This window comes from Myripristis murdjan, chromosome 18 (genome assembly GCF_902150065.1).
Source record: "Myripristis murdjan chromosome 18, fMyrMur1.1, whole genome shotgun sequence".
Lineage (NCBI taxonomy): Eukaryota > Metazoa > Chordata > Actinopteri > Holocentriformes > Holocentridae > Myripristis > Myripristis murdjan.
In genome coordinates, this window is record NC_043997.1 from 11,548,213 (window position 1) to 11,569,182 (window position 20,970).

Below are 20,970 nucleotides of genomic sequence, written 5' to 3' on the forward strand. Positions count from 1 at the left end.
AACAGAAGATTCCCCTGGTGCAGACTGTCCATCCAGGTCGTTTCTGTGTGATTTGGTGAGGTTTCCACTCTGTCCACCTCCACCCCAATACAACAGGGCACTCAGTTGTAGAGCTCAAACCAATCCAAAAAAAATTTGATATGAAAAACTCAACAGCAACGGCCGTTTCCAAAAACAATGACACAGATACCTGGCAGAGGCCGCAGCCCTCGGCCGTGATGAGATTCACCGGGAACTATTTCCTGCCCAAGAACACCAGCAAATCCTATCAATCCGCCTGTAATTCCTACTCACTGGGGCGGGGGGGCGGACAGATGCAGTTTGCCAGTGATCTTCAGGAGAAAACGGCTCCAAACATAACTCCTGACCGCCGACAGTTTGAGCTCCACAAACAAATACCCATCCAGCTCCGTTGTACTGGTGTGAAGGGAGAGAGACTGGAAACCACACCAAATGGAGTTATCAGTTCTATGAAACGGGGTTATCTGACTTTTATGGCATGAACGGATGATGAACTTTGTGTGCCATTTTTTTTCCTGAGTAGGACCAGGATGCACTTTGGGATACTCTATGCATTGTGTTATATATTTTATGAGTTCAGTTATCTAACTAAATCACACAGAAACAATTTGGCTGGATAGAACTGCTCCTTTAATGCGGTTTGCTTGTGGATGCTTGAGTGGCATCTCCATTCTCTATGGTATGCAACCCTTTTTGTCTATGTGTGTGTGTATGTAGCCTGTGTGTAGGTGTGTATGTGGATCTGGACGTTATTCTGTGTTAGATCTGATTCCGGTGTGTGTGTGTGTGTGTGCGTGTGTGTGTGTGCACTGCTGGCAGTAAGCTGCAGCCGGATTGATTAGTCGGTCGGCCTGTTCCAGGTCCTGGCCAGAGCCGCAGCTCCCATGACTGAGCAATGAGGCTAGCGGTCCAGGATGATCCGTGTGTGTGTGTGTGTGTGTGTGTGTGTGTGTGCATGTGTGAAAGGCACGCTGGCTGTACATTTTAGGTCCGTGCCAACATGCACTGCAAAAAATCTCCATCTTAACAAGTTACTTTACTTGCATATTCAGTGCAAAAATCGTGTTTTTCTTTAAACCTGGTAGAAATACTAGTGCGAGTAGCAGTGGTAATGATATGGTACAGAGCAAAAAAAAAAAAAAAAAACTCCATGTTAACAAGTCGTCCAGTCTCATCTTCGGTGTTAAATTCTGTTTTTTCTTCAAACAAGGTGAAGATTCTGCCAGTGGGATGAGATAATCCCACTGGCAGATTCTAGTGCTAACAAACCTGTTTCCAGAATTTTGTTGAATTAAGAGTCATTTTCTTGATCCCCGCGGGCTTATCTGCCTTATTCTACCTTGTTTCAACATATTTATAATTGTTCCAAGAAAAATTCCTGTAAAACTGAAAGTGCATTGAAAACAAGTTGGGCTTTCTCATCCCACTGGCAGATTTTTTTTTTACCTTGTTTTAAGAAAAACACGACTGGTTATGAAACTAATTTACTTGAGACGCAGATTTTTTGCAGTGGTGTAATAAAATATGTCCCTGCCTTTCTCCTCTCTCTCCCTCTCTCCCTCTTCCTCTCTCTCTCTCTCCTGCCTCTGCTTTTCATCTTTTCCTCTCTCTACCCTCCCTCCCTCTCTCTCTCTCTCTCTCTCTCTCTCTCAGCTTGGCGACCTGGCGGCCTGGTTGGCATCGATCGCGGCGGCTGGCGTGAATCAAAGCGCTCGGTGACAAAGAAGTCTGAGATGAGAGCGGGGCGGAGGGGAGAGGCTGCAGCAGCTGGGCGGGATCACAGCCTCTTCTGCACCACAGACACGCCGATGTCGAGGATCAGAGGAGTGCATGCATACGTACATGCACATGCACACACACACAGAGAGAAGTACAGATAATGAGCCGTGTGAGATCACAGGACACACAGTCACACAATGACACATACACACCCCACCTCATCAAAAAGTAGAATAAAACAGAATAGAGTGGGATAATCCTCATCCTTTACTCACACTGACATGCACTGTTATGTTCTTACATCTATTCTTAGTTTTAAAGTCTTTCCTGGCACTTCTCTGTCTTGCGTGCTCTCTCCTAGGTGTTGGACACTTTTTACAAAGACATTTCCAAAATACAGCACATGCCAATTCTTAATTAGTTACCCACATTGTAGGATTTCCCTGTTGGATATTGGATTGTTACAGTCATTTTGGACAGGCACAGGCACAGTATTATCACGTATGCAGCGTAAAGCTAGTGGAGCAGCTGGTCACTGGTTTGCATGTGCTTTTGTGTGTATGTGTGTGTGTGTGTGTGTGTGTGTGTGTGTGTGTGTGTGTGTGTGTGTGGAGTATTTGTGTACAAAGCAAAGTTCAGCTGATAAGGTCCTCCACTCTGGCCGAGGCGTTAACCACAGAAATAAGCTCGACAGAATGGATATTTCCATGTTTGCAGACTTCAGGATGGAAATCATGGATATATTTATGACTTGTTGACTGTTACAGATCTATCCACACTGTTTCTAGGTAACATCCTCAGCACATGACTAAATTTAGTCTTACGTTCAGTGAAAACATTTCCAGTGGAATGATATAATCCCGCCTTTTCCTGAATCGAGTCTAATTGATTTGACACCAGCAGGCTGATCTGCCTTATTCTGCCTTGTTGCACTATATTTATACCAGAAAAATCCTGAATCAGCACTGGAGTGGGATTATCTCATCCCACTGCCATATTTTTTACACGTTTTAATAAAATACAAGTTTTTCAGACTGAATGTGAGACTAAACAATTTGTAAGAGCTAGATTTTTTTGCAGTGTATGACGCTAAAATTTGTTATTTGTCAGTTTTTCAATAAAAAAAGAGTGCTTGTACTATGTCTAAAGTGGATTTTCCATTTGATTTTTAAGTTCACAATCATATGAAAAAGTGGTTTAATTTGTCTTTATACGTTGTTTGGTGCAGGAGTTATGAAAATGTGCACTCCAAATGAATGGATGACACTGATGGGGAGAAAATGTTAGATGCTTTTTGGGCCATGTAAGAAGTCCGGCCAGGTTGTACTGTGCTAAATCAGATGCATCGGGTGGAGGCTCAGTGTTACATCTTGTCAGCAACACTACTATCTCAAAAAATATCACTTAATAGGTTGTATCTGCTCTAGGATTACAGGTTCTATGTCTTATGGAAAACTAGGTGTTGGCCCACATCAGAGGAGAGAATCAGTTTGACAGTGACTCAAATCCTCCAAGGTAATCCAGCTTCAGTTTATCGAGCAGCTGAGTGGGTGTAGATGAGAGGCCAGTTACTGAGGAACACTGCCGCTGTTATCTGGGTTGACTCATAAAGGCTGGAGAAGTGAGAGAGCAGCTTGTGACCAAAAGTGGGTTAGTCAGCTGTGTACCTGCCCCTGTCAGACGACCTGATGCACATCTACATTACGATACACATGTAATGATCAATACACTGTTGTGATCCAAGATTCAGCTCAAATTTCACCTTTGCTCAGGTTCAATGCGATTTGACGACACTGAATTGAGATGAAGAGTACGAGATTTGATTGGCTGCAAATCACCAGCCAGGGCTGTGCTTGCTGAACCCCGTCCCTACTCCTTAAAAATGAAAATCATGTGTTTTTATAAAAGTAATCAACAGCAAAGAATGCAGTGCATCATGCTTATCTAGTTACAGGCATTGGTTTCGGTTTTGTTTTGACTCTCGCTTTGATGTCAAAATTAATTTAGCAGGATGACAGGTTACCAAAACTCAATAAACCAATAAATCAATAAACAAGATACTTCAGTCCTTCAATCAAGCCTTTTGTTTGCCAGCCTTGATTCACTTTTATAAGACAGTGTGAATCGAAACCAACTTTGGCTCGACAGCAAGCCAGATTTGTTTCATGATTTAAAATTTACAAGTTCGCAATCACATTGTTTTTCCTCTGAACAACTGATTGCTTATCTTTTATTGTTCCTTATAAAATTGATTACTTGCGGTTGCAGTTTCATTCGTGGGAGTTCAAGATAAGAATTCCAAGTCATTGTGTCTGTTATCTTGTGTAGATCATTGCAAATGTCTGAAAGATTACGTGCCCAAAACAAACCGAACCCAACGAATGAATCAGATTTTTCCACTGCAGTTCGGACAGTCTGTCGGCGTGACTGCACCACAACGTTTTTCTCAGCCCCTGCGGCTCTGACAGGAAGTGACACAACAGGAAGACGTTTACCTGGAAGTGAAAGATGCCGGCGTATCCGCGCTCAAAGCTTTGGCCATGGGGCACCACTCTGTGGAGGAGGGTGTCGTTTAAGGTCAGCGAGGCTATCGCTGCCAGCAACCAGCAGTCGCCTGTGGAGCACACCCACACACACACACACACACACAACCACGCATGCATGCACACACATACACAGTCTTATTAACTTGGATCACAAGGCTGTTAAAAATTCCCTCGCCTTGAACTTCACGACCCACACCTGGCACGATAAATCTCGTGTAAGTAAAACAAGGAGGAGAGGCATTTGTTTATCTAAAGCAGCTGTTGGGCACAGATCTCCAAAAAAATGACATTACCAAAGAGAAACTCAGTTATTCTCCCTCCATATTCCAGATCAACAAATAATTCCTCGCCTCCAGACAAAGCGAGCCTTTTTCATACTGGTGTAATTTATTCATGCCGCTGAGATAAAATTTGAATGTGGGAGCTCTCAGGTCCCAGTGGGAGAACACTCATAAAACTGGAAGTCACCTCTCAACAACTCAGTAAAGCAAAGAATCGGGAGCTATGTTTGAACAAGTTTCGCCCTCCCAGAAATGGGAGTGGCACTCTTTGCACTGGACTTAAGCTGAGACTGTGTGAATACCACAGAGCCCCAGAAAGACGTTGCATACTGCGGGTTTGGGCCACAAATGTGTGTGCACAGTGATATGCTGTATTTGTGTAAGGAAAAGTCCTCGGTTGAAGCCCATTAAAACCCAGACTGATGCATTTTTATAGCACCACATTTTTCTTTTTGCAAGCGAACATTATCACACGCGTAGGCTCTGGCATCAGCGGCATGTGATGTGAGATAACTCCATCAAACACAAAACAATGTCCACTGTTGTGCTATCTGTTCTCCGACTGTCTTCCATGATCTGTTCAAGCTCTGTAACAAAGTTTTGACAACAGCTGATCTTTGGCGGGCGGGGCAAAACATTTCAACAAAGTCTGAAATCAAACCTACAAAACTGCCAGCAACTATTTTTTTGAGTGTGGTTTTTAAAGGGACAGTTCACCCAAACTACAAAATACAAAACAAAAAGAATAGAATAGAATGCCTTTATTGCCACTATACGCGTGTACAATGAGATTAAGAGCAGCTCCTTCAGTGCAAACATAGAATAAAGGACAAAATAAAAAAGATAGATTTCAATATAAATAAATGTATGTAATAAAATAAGTTTTATATATACAGTATGAAGATGCTGCTTCTTCTTCTTCTTCATGCACTCAGTCCATGCAGATAGTTTTGTGTGATTTTGGTGGGGTTGTCAGTCATGGCTTCACCCTGGGGCTGGACGAGTATTTGTTTGTAGACGTCAAACTGTCAAAAATTTACATTTGACAAACTCTTCCAAACTTCCAAAAACAAGGAGCTCTAATTTGTGTGAGTGTATTTTGTGTGAACTGTTCCTTCAAATTTAAAATGTAATGACTAGCATTTAGATTTTAATACCGGTAGCAAATTATATGCTATACACTTCATTTTTCTGAGTGGAAACAGCAAACGCTATTGTGTTTACAGGGCACAATTGCACTGTTAACTTTGTACATCTACTATTTATAAATAAAAAAAAAAGTCTGACCCTTCACACTTGCATCACAACTGTGGTTAAATTTCTATTCTTATCTGTCTCACTCAATCTAAAAACAGACAGATACCACAAAGTCACAGCTGAAGGATTTTATACTCTATATGCTATAAAGGCCACTTTGTCACACAGTGGTTCCCACAGGTTTCCCACAGAATGCCACTGTAACTGTGGGACAGAAACTGGCGAAGAAAACTGTTAAGAGAAATTATTTGAGAGAATACATTACCGTATTTTTAGTATTTCTTACTTTACCATTTTAATTCCAGGGACACGTAAAACTAAATGGGCTTAACTCATGTAACCCACCTCACTACTGGCAAATTTAAATTAAAACATACAACAATAGGTCTCATATATTTATATTCAATAAAAATTTAATACCAAACTTGCCTTTAAATGTTGCTTCTGTGCTCAGTTAAAATAAGTGGAATAGAGAGTATGAAATACAAAGACCCCCCTACACACACACACACAAACACACACCTACACTTCTTAGTCTCACTGCACACACACCGACTTCCCCCACTCTGCCTCTTTCTATCTCTCTCTCTCTCTCTCCCAGTGTGTGTCTGCTGTGTTGACTTAACCCATCAGCAGTGTGTTTTATAAAGTCGCACCAAAAAGTACGCTGCACTAGAAACTAAACAATAGCCACAGTTTGACATATTACACTTTGGAGGCCATTTATATACCTGGACGGAGCGCTGTGAGAAACACTGGTGCACTTTCCCTGTGCGACAGAGGAACAAAATGTCTTCAGCTCAACATTTTTTAGGGTTATTGTCTTGCAACACAGCCCCTCTTCAGGGGAAAGAGGAGGGGGGGGGCTAAAGTATTTCACTTGGAGCCAGCGTGGCGTTGGTGTAAGTTGCTTCCTGTGTTGCTGCGCTGCCAGAGTTTAACAGAGTGGGGGGCTGCATTGTTTACAGATGTGAGGCAGGGAGGCAGGCCATGAATTATACATGCAGCTCTGTGTTAGCGAGCAAACGTCTCCGGCTATCAAACATTACTGCCATGGGCAATCCGACTGCGATCTCCATCACTGTCTTTGTCTTTCATACTCTGTTTCCTCAGTTTATTAAACTCACTCACTCTTAGTCATTATGTAACCTGGCATGTTGACTGCCAGCACATTATTTGCAGCAACAGACTGGGCTGGTAGGTGGAGAGAAAGTATAAAGTCACAGTAAATTTCTTTTGTCTTGTAAGCTAATTTCCCATCCCACAATATACAGCTATTTAACATATAAAAAATCTAAATGTGTATTCTCTTGTACTTTTTCAAATCAAAATGCCATTATTTCCTGCCCAGAAAACAGTGTGGGTTGGTTTCATTTGCAACAAAGCTTCATAGTTAGGTAATATTCTTAAGAAATATGTCCGCTAAGTGCTGTCTTATTAGAGCAGGAAGCACAGGACACATCCTATAGTTTGCCTCCTGGATTTGGCATTTTTTTAAATAAGCTTCAAGTGGGTCATTCACTGTGCAGGATATCCCATAAGAAACCCCTTACCTCCAGTTATTTTAATACCATACAGAGGCATCAATTGAAGGAAAGTTTGGAATTAAATTGTATTGGATAGCAATACAAGAGACCTATTCTTTTCTGAAAATGTTTTTTTGTCTTTTCTGCCTGAAAATGCTTTTTTTTCTTGGTAATGCACCAAGAAATGTGACTTGCCTAGTAGGGCTGGGGCAAAATATTGAAACATCAATGTCAATATCACTGTATCATGAATTTGCACAGATGCACATTGGACTTCCAGAGGCGTGTTTGTTTGTTTTAGGTATTTTAGCTGAAACTGTTCTGTCATGCTCACGTTGCAGTCACAGATTAAAGATTGCAGATTAAAACACTGAAAAACATGATTTTGCCTTTCCCAGTGCATATTTCCGTCTTCAGTTGCAGAGATCTCGTATCTGCAATGCTGGAGTTGTTGCAATCGCATTTCACATTCATGCATGTGACGAATAACAATCTTGAACTTGAACTTGATATCTTGATGTATCATAGCTGATTGTCTTACAGCGTATCACATATCACAGAATCGCCAATATTGTGATACCATCGTTATCCTGGGTAAAATATAGTGACAGTATCATATCCCTAGTTTGATTCCCATCCCTATTGCCTTGCACAGCTGCTGGTCATCCTAATAAAAGTCGGCCTAAGCAAATTTAGCGTTCATCTGACCTCATGACTTTGTGACCAGTAGGTGTAAATCTGTAAATGGGTTGTTGACGTGACATTGCATTTTTACTGTCACACAAGATAAAAGTGATTATAATTAGTATTGTCATCATTTAAAATGCAGTAAATACTTTAACATTTCTTTCTTTTACATTAACCTGTTGTTCTAAAAACTGATTTTTTTAATTTTAATTTTTTATTTTGGAGTCAAATCCCAAAACTGTCCTATGGTGTGACTGTCTCAGGCATGATTCAATAAATTACAACTTTTATATATTCAAAAGAAAAGCATTAAATGGTTGGTAAATACCCCAGGCATAATTCTGAAAGGGTCTATTTCAGTAAATGAAAACAATTTTTTTCATGCATATATTTCTGAAAGTGTGGGAACTTGATACATTTTGTCTCTGAAAACCATGTCCTCCGGTGTGACACCATATCCTGTTTTTAAATCGGGCAATTCCACGGACACCTTTATTTATTTGGATGATCCCATTGAAGATCTTATTACTGAGGCCCCCCATGAAGCCCATAAAATATGCAGATGGTAAGTTTTTGTCTCAGAATTGTTAAAATATTTAGCTTATTTCAAGCCACTACAAAAGTGTTCGGTTTTGTTGTCCTTTGGTGTGACACCCCTAAATTACATTTTATACTAAAAATTTTAATATTACACTACATAATTATGGAAAATGATGAGAATGTGTCTTGCTAACTGCAAATGACAGGTTTGTTAGCAATAGCAAATTCATTAGCTAACACAAAAGGCTGAAACGTCCTTTGGTGTGACAGAAATGTCCTCCGATGTGACACCTGTACACTGTCACACCAGAGGACAAAGACGTCACACAAGAGGACAATGTTTCTTTAACAAGCATTTTAAATAATTAAATAAGATTTTTTTTAACACATCAAAATTATTTTTGACCATTTCAGTGTTATTAAATATAATAGTTACATTAATTAAAATTCTTTCTGTTGTTTCTGCAGAAAATTTGTACTGTTTTAGAGTGTCATGAAAATATATATAAAATGTGATATTTCATTTTTTTGAGATGATAGAATTTAGGAAGAAAAATGAGTGGGAGTGAGGAATTAAGTGTTAATAACATTGATGGATTTAGCTAATAATTTTGAGTTATCACTGTTTTTGTTTATAATACATGAATAAGTACATGCTCATAACTGTAGAATGATCACATTGGAACACTATGTGTAATGAATTATAGGCGTTGGGATAGAAAGTGTTACCACATTTTCTGCAGCAAGCAATGTGGATTTTTTTGGATATTTTGTTTTTATTCAGTTATTTAGTTATTTTTGACCTAGATTGTAACGTATTGTCTGTGACATTTTCAAACAGGTATCATGAAAAGAAGGCTGACGGGAGAGTGGATTGAATTGCTACCATCTCTAAAATGGGCATGTACCAGCCATCTAAGGATTAAATATTCTTGAAATTGTCTTGAAATTTTAGAATTAAACACATGGGGCTCTAGTTTCCCGGCGCAGCGCGGGGTGGTGCAGTGAGGCGAACCCCGCGCAGAGCTAGTTTCAACCAGCGAAATGGGAGAGGCAGACAGTTTCCAAGTTTCGCAGACGGACTTGCGCCGAGATGGGAGTGGCGGCGCAGCGGGGGGAGGTGCCGACAGATTCAGCTTGGCGCAGTGACAGTTTTGTGCCAAAAGGCTTCGCCGAGGTGCGCCAAAAGCTCGCCATCTGAAACCACGTCTACTTTCAGCGCAAGGCGGAGCGGAGCTGGTGCAGTGGAAGTTTGGCTGGCTGGCGCACATCACCAAAACCTCACAATCAGCACAAACGGTGCCAATCTCCTTTGATCTGACATCAGCTGTGACGGGACAGTTGATATGGAGATATATGTATGTGCTGATTGTGATCGTAGCATTGAATAGTGTTTTTTTCGGTATTTATTGCATTGTTCATGTGCCTGACATTCCGGAAGCCTGCCTGTGAGGTTTTGGTGACGTGTCCGCACTGCTCGCCAGTCTCCGCTCCGCGCGGGTCTCCTGGGCTCCGCTCCGCCTGCGGCAATAGACCTCCATGTCAGCTGTGTAAACTTTCATTACGCCTTCACGCAGCGCATTTTAAAGGCGAAGACAGGGGCTCATTTGATTGGTTAAATGTGAATCGGCTGTGTCAAACCCACTCCACGCCTTCTTTCCTCCCTTGCGCCGGTAGGAGGGACGGCGGAGTACTTGCGCCACCGAGAACGGCGTGCCAAACTTGGAAAATCCACCTGGCCACACCCAGTTGGCGAAGTGCATCTGCGCTACGCCCCCGCCCCACCAGGTCTGCGAAACTAGAGCCCATGTACTTGAATTAAACCAAGAACACTTTTAGTGTTCAAGTTTTAACAGTGTTTTCACTGTCAAGGAGTCAGAGTTCATTTCATGTAAAATGATTGTTTGTTTGTCGTTGTTTTTGTGAAACATGGTTCATACAGTAGTTTGTATTCTGTTAAATGTTCTTTCTTTTTAAATATACAACTTAATCACAGTACATTAGAGAAGATTTTGTGGCGTTTAAGTTTCAGAAACATTTGCTCTGTAAAAAAAGTCAGTTGATTTTGTTATTTGTTTAAAAATGTGTTTTTATGTGTTTTTTCATTTTACAATGATTGTATTGTATCAAAATTAAAACATTCTTCTTTGACATATTCAAAAATCAATAAAATGCCTAAATAATACCTCTCTTTTTCTCTTTAAAACAAGAACTAACATTTTTGTCCTTTGGTGTGACATAAAGTCCTATAGTGTGACGCACATAAAAGAGCCAAAAATTGGTTATTATGTAAAAATAACTTTAAAAAATAGTTCAGTATTACATTAGGGGAGATATAATCATCAGTCATTCACTCAATTGGAATAATTTTTAATAGCTTTGACAGGATTACAGCAAAGTTTGACTTATGTTTATTGTAAAAGTCCAAAACGTCATGGAGAAAAAGTAGTGTTGTTCATAATTTCATATTAAATAAATAACACTATATGAAAATAAATATCTAATAATACAAAATAAATCTCTGTCATGCTATTTGTATATTACAATCATTATTATTATTAATTTCAGTTGGAATTTTTATAATTCTTTTTTATGTCACACCATAGGACACATTTATGGCACGGATCAGAGAAAATGTCCAAAAAAACAGTGAAAAAACTGAAAAAGTTAGTGACCCCTTATATTTTTTAAAACATCAGTTTTCATACTACATAAAAAATGTCTCTTTTCTTAAAAAAATGTGTTTTTTTTAAAAAGCTTTTTTTTACTACCTATTTGTCAACTACCCAAATAACCAACATATTATTCCAGATTTTGAACAGTCGCGCCCCTCGGCCTCCACCATCCAACAAACACGCCCTTTCTCTCCCTAACTCAACAGGAAACGGGCTACAAATTAATCAAATTAAGGAAGCCAGTTGCTTTAAAATGCCGTTTCATTGTGACTTTACGGGTTCGGTGGCTTTCTCGAGGGCACTTTGCCAAGCGGTTGTTACGGAGAGGAAAGAGCTCGGCTTACACGCCTTCCACATCCTGATTTTCCCGACGAGAGCACAGATTCAAACTGGCAACCTTCCAGTAAATCGCCTGTTTCGTCCAGGCTGCACTGCGGCGTTCCTGACTCTCAGAGGAAAAATATCCCTCTCTCTCTCTCTCTCTCTCTCTCTCTCTCTTTCTCTCTCTCTCTCTTTCTCTTGGAGATGTATGACAAGGAACAGCACACCCTGTTCTTGTCGCCGCTTTGGTGAATGACACATAACTACGGTGTTTAACGTGCTTTCACTGGCATTTTTTAAATCTCTTCATCCAGTCGTGCTCTATCATCTGCCTCCCTCTGCTCTCGTTCTCTCTCTCTCTCTCTTTCTCTCTCTCTCTCTCTCTCTCTTTCTCATTGTGTCTCCTCCTCTGTCAGCTGAGTCATGCCGTAGTAAAAGAGTAACAGTTGGGAACTCTCCCAGTGGGACTTACCCAGAGCTCCCTGGCAGATGTCTGTGCGAGTGGCTCCATCCACAATGAACTGAGGACGCTTGCAGATCTCCTGTTGGAGCGAACACACACACACACATAAACACACCATTTACAGTCGTGCATGCCTCTGGACAAACAATTTGCATGCAACCAAAGTCTGATTTATGACTGTTCTTCTGCTGTAACTCTCCCTTACACACTGGCCTGAGCCTATCCTATATAAATGATCTACTACAACATAAATAATCTACTACCTAATGATCTACTAAAAACCCCTTTCAACTGTGAGAAAAAGTCCTCGACACACTCGGATCTATCCAAAATCCTTCATCACATCCTCCCAATGTGCCGAGCTTGTTCTTTGCCCGTCGCAGCATTAGATTGTCAGGACATTCAGTGAATACATAAGATGCTCTGAGTATCCAGTGAATGTCTAACAGTGTAATGTCCCGATGAAAAGTCTGGGACATCTAAATCTGTTTGACTCTGTTAACAAGCAGAGGGAGTTTTTCAAAGGGCGTTAGACAAATTTCCAGTTGAGTCTGACAGTTAAGATAATTCTAAATTCATACCATAAAACTGCAAAATATATTAACCCTTTGATGCATGAATTATGAAAGCCTGAGTCAAGATTTTTTTCTTATGTGTTTTTACTCTTCTTAGGGCATGAACACTTTTGTGAGTCTCCATACTTCTTTAAGGATGCAGGACTGGTATTACCATGTCGTGATACTAGTATTGATATGTTTTCAGCAACAAGAACTGACAGTCTCTGCATAAACCTCGATGGAGGAGAGCAGCAGAGAGCATTCTAACAGCTGATATGCAATTCCACCATGGAAACCATTGCATTTAGGAGACAATGACTTTAAACAGCTGTCCACTGTGGTGACCGCTATGCGCCAAAGGGTTAATTCATTCATTAATTGCACTGGACCTTTAAGATATTTTTGTCACGGTAATAATTTTGCAAAGTGAAAACCACGATGCTGATTTATGCCATGAACGGAACTGATACACTTCAGCACTTGATAGGCATTGTGCTGTTTCTCGCATCTCGCTCATATCCCAAGATCCTCTGCTTCATAAACCCTTTTTTGACTCAGCAGGAGAGTTGAGCAGGAGATATATGAGGCTATAAAAGGAAAAAAAAAATCCATTACTCCTCATGCCCCACCTATCCACATACACACACACACACACACACACACATACACACAGAGAGAGTCTCACACACACATATAAAAACCATTAGAATCATGGTTGAATTCACAGACATACATAAACACACACACAGCTGCACACATCCACCATCACACATAGAGACGCACATTAAATTTGCACACTGAAATTCTTGCTATCTCTCTCTCTCTCTCTCTCTCACACACACACACACACACACACACACACACTTAGCAGAGATTTTTGAAAAAGTGAACACTATGAGCCCTGGGGTGTAAATATTACAGCTCCTGTGGCGCTGTAAAAGACATGCATTATAGAACATGAGACTTTGGGAGAGATGGGGCCGCTAGGAGCATTAGGGTCAACAGACATGCACATAACACCCGGGACTACACAGTCACGCTCGCAAACCCGAACGGCGCTGCAGGAGGAGCCCGAAAGGCTGCTGTCACGCTAATGATCACGACCAGAGAGCTTTTAAGATCACAACTTGTCTCTCCGCTCTGTTACCGCGGATGCCGGGGCCGTGCAGCGGCGCCCTGTCACGGTATGTGGCAAATGAACTGTAATGGGGCTGCGCCGTCTCCGGGACTGCCGTGATAGAATCTAACGAGGACGGTCCCACATCGTGCTCTGGTGTCATCTTCAACCGCAGAGAACGCCTGAGCTCACGGCTGCATATTTAAAATGTCGTGAGCAGCGATGAGGGATTGGGGAGAGAGTGAAGAGAAAGAGAAAGAGAAAAAGAAAGAGAGAGAGGGAGAGACAGGAAACTGGATGCTTGTGATGATACTAACAAGGATGAAGCAGGACAAGTCTGGCTGAGAAAAAGAAAAACTGCATCACGCCCTATTCCTCTTTAGTATATGTGAAAACAGGATAAGCAAGACATCCCGCCCCAAGTCATGTCTGGTGCTGTCTATGTCAAAGTACTCAGCCTCTGAAACCACTGTGACTTCAATAAAGAACCAGTGATTCCTTATTATAAATCAATGAGTTTCATGTTGCCAGATACAACTGCAGCCAGTAATGAGAGTCGCTTGCCAAGGAGACGCAGTCCTGGGAAATAAAGAGCTCGATTTAGAAGAAAATTTCTGATTCCTTGGTGGTAGTTCTGAACAATTCTGGCAAAAACGATCATCCCAATTGTTTTGCACTATGCAACACTGCCAAGGGTTGACTGAAGTGAGGACTGTAATCATCAGACGAAGCACGAGGATGTTTAGGTTCAAGCGACAAATAAAAACAAATATGAATGGAATACTGGTTGAGTTGAAATGGTCTAAATGTTCCCAATCTGGTTGTCAGCTTGATTTAATGATAAATTACATGCTTTCTGTCAGCTGAGTCTAAACAGTCCTTACCTTGGTCAATTCTCGATTTTGCTTTGTGCACCTTGAATGTTTTGATTATATTTCAGATTAATTGGTGAATCATTTCATGTGTGCTCCTTGGAAATTGTCAGAGCACCAAAGTTATTCTTAAGATTTTTTGATGAGCCAAAAATACCCAACGTGTTCAATTTATAAAGAAAGGAACAGAGAAAACTAAGAAAGTCTTGAACAAATGTTTGACATTGATTGTCTGGTACTTAATAAGTGACTAAAACAATGAACTGATTATTGAAACTACCATAGATTAATTTTCTGTTGATTGACAAAATGATTAAACAACTAATGTTTTCAGTGCTCTAACCCCGCTCCCCGTCTCACCGTGGGCCTCATCCAGCGGACTCCGTGGGTCTTGGAGGATCTTGGGCCCAGCTCGTTGAACCCCAAGGAGGAGCCGGTGCACGAGAACAGCTGATCCTCAAACAGCCTGCCGCTCTGGAGGCACTGGGCTCTCAGAGCCTCGTAGTCCTGGCCCAGGAACTTCACAGCGTTGTGGTTCTGCCCCAAACCGTTGTCCCGATCCCACTGGCTCCTCAGCCTGGCAGCCATGCCCGTGGCACAAACGCGCTCCACCATCCTGAGCTCGAGGGCTTAAATGTCTCGTTTCGTTGGATCTTGGTTTGTGGTGTCCAGTTAGGAGGAACACGCGAACCACAATAAGGTAGAGGAGTGCGTCAATTATTGATGAGACAGGAAATGTGGCCTGTTGTAACTGAGGATTTAACGTAAAGCACTTTGGCAGCACTTCTGGAAATCTGACATAAGGTGGTAGAGGTTTCCACAGTGAGGCTCAATCATAAATCAGAATGGAACAGCAACAAACAATTAGAAGCTACTAAATATTAATGAGACAAAGCTGCTCCTGATGGCACTTGGTTTGGCAAAATGCTTCGGACCGTCCGGGGCACGTCCGAGGCAGGAGGTGTGGCTCAGAGGGAGGAGGCTGTGTCGCTTCTGGACAGGGACATCAAGGCAGATCTTCTCCTGGCCACGGCAGCAATAAGCACCAACCACGGTTTGATATATATATATTATATATATATTTTTTTTTTTTTTTTTTTTATAGACGCCCGACGCCAACCAGGAGTGTAGGGTCTCAGCACCTCCTTGTCCCACCAGCACCTAGACTCTGGGAAAAAAAAGAAAAAGAAACAAAGATGTTAAGAATGGTATAATAGAATAAGAGTGTCTACAGAGTTAAATTTAAATCTTTCACTTTTAATACACCTTAAACCTGATTTTTGGATGGTTCAATTTTTTTCTTTTTTGTTCCTTTTAAGCGCTACACATAGGTACGAAGGTGAAGTGTTATTTCACTTTCAGTTCCTTACTTTTCAGTGCATTTACTGTACAAGGTAGAGACATCATATTTGCAGCCAGGAGTAAACACATGCAACAAAAATGACTGGCAGTAACCCATGTTACACACACATTTCACAAAGCAGACTATGAGGAGTTTAGTAAGCTAATGGCTCAGTGTATGAAAATGTTGTTCAGTCTCTTTCACCTTGCCTTCTGAGGTGTGAACCTCTGACATTTTGCAGGAAACTGGAAGTCTGAGTTTAATGGGTGGCCTGGACAGCTTACAATGATCCAAGACTTCCTGAAGATCTGCCCAATAAAGATGTCATCAAGAGGCATCTGGACAGCACCAGATATCCTGCTCCCTATTCAATTTTTTTTTTTTTTTTTTTTTTTTTTTTTTTTTGGCATTTCTGTGGGTTTGAATCCAGCATGCATTTCAACTGGTAGGGCAGAAAAGGCTAAGGGATTAAAACTTATTATGGACCTGCAGATGCCCTGTCTACAACACAAATGCAAGTCCATACAAAGCTCTAGGCTATATGTGTACGTGCAAAACAGACAAAAGCGACAACATACCACGGCGCATACCCACTCTGTGCACACGTATAGGGGAGCAAATGTTAAAACGAACACTCCCTATCTGCTGCCTGTCAGCCGTGGCCGTATGCTAGGTATGCATAGCACGGGGATTAGTCACAATAGGCACATCTGCGATACTTTCAGTTTACTGTGTGGTGTGGAACGTGTGTGCACAGTGCAAGATCTGGCAGAAACTAATTGAAGCCAGCATTAAAGGAGACAGTACAGTATATACTACACACAATACTGTACTGGTGAGGGTATGTTGTGTGTGTGTGTGTGTGTGTGTGTGTGTGTGTGTGTGTAACAGCATGGCCCAGAGAGCAAGTGTGTTTTTGTGTGAATCCTGATGCACAATGAAGGGGAGGGCGCATGAGGCCCAGAACAAGCAAAAGCTCTCTCCGACTCTTTAATTACGCAGAGCCATGAAAGGGGAAGTGTAAAGCGTCATTATTGCCACACCAGCTACTTTTGCAAACAGTTATCTATTTGTCTGTCTCTCTCTAACTCTCACTCCCCACCTGATAAACACAAAAGACAGACATGGACACGACTCAGCTTTATTTTTAACTCTGCTTCCCTTTTTGTTTTCAGTTTTGTCATCTCTTCTTTCCCTCTCTCGCTCTGTCATCTCCGTCTCTCTTCCTCAGTTACACACACTTTCTAGTATCAATTTAAAAAATGACCAACAGCTCTCCGCTATCAGAGCTGAACTTTCTTCCTGTTTAGAGTCTCTCCTGTCAGTCAAAGCAGGCCCTGAAAACAATCTGGCTCTCATTGGTCCGGAGAGCGCAGCAGAGCCCCGTTACAGTTTCCAGTGCTGACTGTGGACCACACCCATCAGAGACGGCCTGGTTCTCTGGCAGAGAAAATGTTCCTGCTAACAGCCGGAGAGCAAACCGGTGAATGTAGAACACGGGGCTGTCAGGTCGCCATGACAGCACCAGAGCTGCTCTGCTGTAGCAGAAAGTTTCAGACTGGGAAGAGTGTGAGAAACTGGAAGATATGCATATAACTAATGTTCCCTGAGGAAGGGAAACAAAGTACAACACATAAGTATGGGGATTGTGTAAATGATTTCAGTGCATAATAAAATGCTTCAAAAACACAACTATCACTACAACTACTAATACCACTACTACTATTGCTTCTACTAGTATTACTGCTACTGCTACTACTGTTACTCTTATTGCTGTTACTGTTGCTAATACATAATTACCACTATTGCTACTACTACTGATTACTGCTCAATTAGTAGTACTACTGTTGCTGCTACCATTACAACTACTATTATCAATATCATTACTGCTACTGCCACTACTACAACTACTACACCTGTTACTGCTACTACTGTAACTGTGACAAACACTTCTACTATTATTACCACTACTACTATTACTGCTAGTGCTGCAAGTTTTACTACTCTGCTACTAGTGCTGCTACTATTACTGCTATTACTACTAATACTAGTACTACTGATGCTACTGCTATTACAACTACTGTTATTGCTACTATTACTATGACTGGTCCTACTACTGCTACTATTACTGCTACTACTGCTGCTAATATACGGCTACAACTGTTAGTACTACTACTAGTAGTAATTACTGTTACTACTATTAGTGCTACAGCTGGACCACTACCATTACTGCTACTGCTACTGCTACTACTATTACTACTCTTACTGCTACTGCTACTACTACTACTACTGTAATTGTCACTAATACTACTAAATATTATTACTACGACTATTACAGCTATTGCTATTGCTACTGCTACTACTACTACATCTGTTAATAGGGCTACTGATACTACTGTTACTACTACTACTACTGTTGCTAATACATAGCTACAACTACTACTATTACCACTATTAATTGCTGCTACTGCTACAACTACTATTATTATTACTATGACTACTGCTATTACTACCCCTTCTTCTGCTACTACTACTATTCCTACTAGTGCTATTACTATTCCAAGTATTATTAATTACCACTGCTACATCTTCTGCATCTACAACTCTAACTGCTGCCATTATTAATACTGTTTCTATTACTACTATAATACTATTAACAGCACTACACTATTATTATCATCAGTACCAAAACTGTTACTACTGCTGCTAAGTTGTACTAATGGGGAGCATCAGCAGTACTAATGTAAGTACTACTGATTCTATAATTACCATTACTATCAATCATTTATAGAAAATGCATTATAATTAAATGTAGCCTTGTTACCAGGCAGCAAAACAGTGTCACAGTGACACAATGTGAACAAGTATACTTACAGCCGCCGTAGAGAAACCAGCAGCAGCTCACTCTGCAGAGTCATAACCCCGGAGTGAACCTAGAACAAGTCTACCAGCTTTCCGCATGTTTCCCCACTGACCCCTGACCTTTGGCGGTTCTGAGTGCTATCCCGAGAAGTCTTGAACGCAGCCTGAGCTCCGTGCCGCTGTGTGTTATGAGGGCGCACTCGGCCCAACGTGAGCTCAATCTGGCAATATGAATATTTTATCGTCCTCACATGTGCAACACACTTTTGTATCCCCTCCTCCACCTCTCTGCAGGTAGTGACATTTATGAGAAATGACAAGAAGTAGACTGCATGTCCAGACACATGAGGAAAAGCCCACTGGTTTTCTCACTGGCGGCTGTGGTGTAAAAACACAGTGCTGTTGTAGCGTACACATTGTGAAACACTATGAGGGCTTATCCAAAAAGCTAAATTTGATTACATATGAGGAAGTGAACATGTAGATTTGTATGCTACACCCACACCATGCAAAACTTTATGAGTTTCTGTGTTGTCACAAGGTTGCATTCAGATTCCTGCAAGAGCAAACAGCCTGATGTCTCCTTCAGATTAGATGTTGTAGTGGCTATAAGCAATTTACACAATCACAGATCAATACAAAGCTTTGCTAAAGGAGGATCTAGGAATATTTTTGTTATGATTCCAGTTGAAAAAGATATTAAACATAACACCAACACAGATAGACAGAAGGGACACTTGTGTCATCTTCGAGTTGAGCAACTGACCCACAGGATTTTGACACCACAGAGAATGCTGGTATGTCTGGAGCACAATTACTGATTACTGTTTCTGCTGATATCAGTCTGGATGTAATTAGATGGCAGAGAGGGAGAGAGAGAGAGACTCGGACTGCAGCATAAATACATGCTTAGCCTCTGACAAAGTTGTGAGGTCCCATGTTTGTCCTGTGAGTAAGCATTTCGCCCGCCCCAACTCTTAAGTCTGCGTGACTTCCAAATCAGCGCCGGGCTCACATTACAGCAGCTTCACCAAACACTGCTTACTTCCAGTGAAATTAAATATCCAAAGTGTCTCCTCCTTTTCTGACAAGAGCCATGGAGAAAATAGCCCTGCTGTGTAACTGGATGCTCATATTGAATGTGTAATCTGAAAGTTCTGGCACTGAGTGGGAGTAATGTGGAATGAGGAAAAATACAAGCCAAATTGATATTCTGCCAAATATTCAATAGTAATAATACATGTAGATTACATTTGAGCATGCCTTGGATACAGTGTGCATGCAGATATGTTGCATAGGTAGGCTATTCTACATTGTGAGCATTTTTTCTAACATAATTCTCCAAACATGTTTTGAAGTGCATGTGCAGTGTGTGTGTGTGCGTGTGTGTGTGTTTTGCATTATGGGAATGGACAGCTCTGGCTTTAACAGATAAGCATGCAGTCGTGATGGTAGGTGTGGTACCCTGGAGGGGAATCATGCGACGTCCAGCTGTCAAAAATACAACTTGTCAGCCTCTGAAGTTTGACCAACAAGAACAGCTGGGGCGACGCGTTTCGTCACTTCCCAACTCTCACGAAAAGACAACTACCCCTGCATGTTGTGGTTTAGGGGGGAAAAAAAGATTTTCAAGCACGGGTTACAGATTTCAACTTGATTGCCTGGGTGGAACGGCGTGCAAAGACAAACTCCAGGATGTAATGACTCCGTTTTTGCATTAGTAGTTGCAGTGTCCCCACCTCAGCCGCTCACAAACTTCTCAAACTCCACTACACTCCATTCTCCAAGTCTGCACTAAAGCACTGCGATACACAGAAATGACCGGACACCAATGTCAAAAAGGGATTTCATATTTACCTTTGATGGTACTTCCTTGTAAAAGCGCCTATTTTTTGACATTCAGTGTGCTGCTTGACTTTCTCCTCTCCCTTCCATGTTTACTCTTGTTCCGTCTCCTCCCCTGCTCTCTACCAGCGCTTTGCCTATAATTTAGAAACGCCCCGTCGCCGTGCTGATCGGATGTGCCCCGATCATTAGGCGTCTGCGCAGTGCCCACCAGCCCCGACCACACTGTAATGTACTTATTATGTCTTTCCTGTTTGATAACTCATGCCCCTAAAAAAACAACCTTATAATATTCCATATCATAACAGGACTTTCCTTCCCCATGGTCTTCAATACTTT

The 20,970-nt window shown here is 41.5% G+C and overlaps 1 protein-coding gene across 1 annotated transcript in view; it reads right to left on the reverse strand.

Annotated features, from left to right (window-relative positions):
* capn1 (calpain 1) overlaps nt 1-20,760 on the reverse strand; it is a 37,448-nt gene extending 16,688 nt beyond the window's left edge. The window contains exons 1-4 of the mRNA XM_030076234.1: nt 20,644-20,760; nt 14,943-15,750; nt 12,046-12,115; nt 4,236-4,354 (exon numbers count right to left, since the gene is read on the reverse strand). Coding sequence (XP_029932094.1) covers nt 4,236-4,354; nt 12,046-12,115; nt 14,943-15,197 — 444 coding nt within the window. The 5' untranslated portion in view covers nt 15,198-15,750; nt 20,644-20,760. The remainder of the gene's footprint in view (nt 1-4,235; nt 4,355-12,045; nt 12,116-14,942; nt 15,751-20,643) is intronic.
* Between the last annotated feature and the right edge of the window lie 210 nt (nt 20,761-20,970).